A 1,246-nucleotide genomic window follows, 5' to 3' on the forward strand; every position below is an offset into this window, starting at 1 on the left:
TTTCTCATGAAATTCGCGTCACGGAAATCCTCTGCGTTCCCGGGCGCCCTGTTGCCCCACAGCTTTAGGGCCATTCTTGTGTACACGCAGAAAATAATTGATAACGGTGTTAAGTATTGCAGAAACGCCAGGAGCATCGAGTAAATTAGCATCGTTCTACTGGACAGATTCACAGCTTGGCAGAACGGCTTCAGTTTGTCTATATCTGTTGGGGACCAAATAAGTCCTTCTAACAAAAAGACTCCACATTCATTACATTGCATGAATAATCTCCGGGTAAATGGAGGTATATTTAGAGATTACTGTACCTTCCGCAGGATGAAAGGATTGATTAGGAACAAGAGCGATTAGTCGAGCAATTCCCATTAGGGCTTACCTGGGACCATAATGACCCTACGTGCCACTGCCATTGGCGTCGCCAGGACCATCGCCACGAGCCAGATTCCAGCGATCACTATTTTAGCCGTCAGTTTGCTAGGTCTCACACTGTCGAAAAATAATTAACACTTTCATACTTGATGGCACCGTCCAAGAAACGCAAAACGAAAATTACATGCCTGAGGGGTTTCAATATTGCTCGATGTCGGTCGATTGCAATCGCTGTTAAGGTAAACACCGAGACGTTCACAGAGAGGATTTGCACAAACGGGCAGAAGGCGCACATAAAGTGTGGCAGGTTCCATCTTTGCAACAAGGCTGCTTGAAACTTGAACGCAAAAAGGAAATTACGTTTTGAGATAATTCTTGTTTTATGCATTGTTTTTGTACAGAAATTAAATTTGCAAAAGATATAAACATTGGAATGCACTTTTTTTTTTTTTAAATGATTGCCATAAAAAACTGCAGTCTATTTAGTATTGTCTAAGACTTAATCACTATGTCGTATGTACCTGAAAGGGAATGGCAAATAGGCCAATAACGATGTCTGCTAACGCTAGATTCGCTATGTAATAATTGGTTACATTATGCATGCGTTTCGAGGTTACTATTATCCATATGACAAGAGAATTTCCCAGTACTGCTAAAACAGAGATTGTTCCATAGAGAATGCTGAGCAGCACTAGGATCAGGGTAGGTACATCGTACACCGAATCTGTAAAATCAACAGAGCTACATTAACAATATTTATTAGCCATTGAAATTATATGAAAATTGATCTCATTCTTTCATTTCAGACATAATCTAAAATGGTTTCCACAGGAATATATTTTGTTTCATTAATTACAAAGACTAGGCAACTCAAACT

General features: G+C 39.9%; 1 protein-coding gene across 1 annotated transcript in view; it reads right to left on the reverse strand.

The window, feature by feature from the left end:
* Window positions 1–5: 5 nt before the first annotated feature.
* LOC108632221 (neuropeptide Y receptor type 2-like) overlaps window positions 6–1,246 on the reverse strand; it is a gene marked incomplete at its 3' end in the record, with an annotated part of 3,689 nt that continues 2,448 nt past the window's right edge. Inside the window, exons 2-5 of the mRNA XM_018036651.2 lie at window positions 891–1,093; window positions 558–706; window positions 377–486; window positions 6–229 (exon numbers count right to left, since the gene is read on the reverse strand). Coding sequence (XP_017892140.2) covers window positions 6–229; window positions 377–486; window positions 558–706; window positions 891–1,093 — 686 coding nt within the window. The remainder of the gene's footprint in view (window positions 230–376; window positions 487–557; window positions 707–890; window positions 1,094–1,246) is intronic.

This window comes from Ceratina calcarata, unplaced genomic scaffold (assembly GCF_001652005.2).
Source record: "Ceratina calcarata isolate Rehan_Ccalc_2016 unplaced genomic scaffold, ASM165200v1 scaffold1512, whole genome shotgun sequence".
NCBI lineage: Eukaryota > Metazoa > Arthropoda > Insecta > Hymenoptera > Apidae > Ceratina > Ceratina calcarata.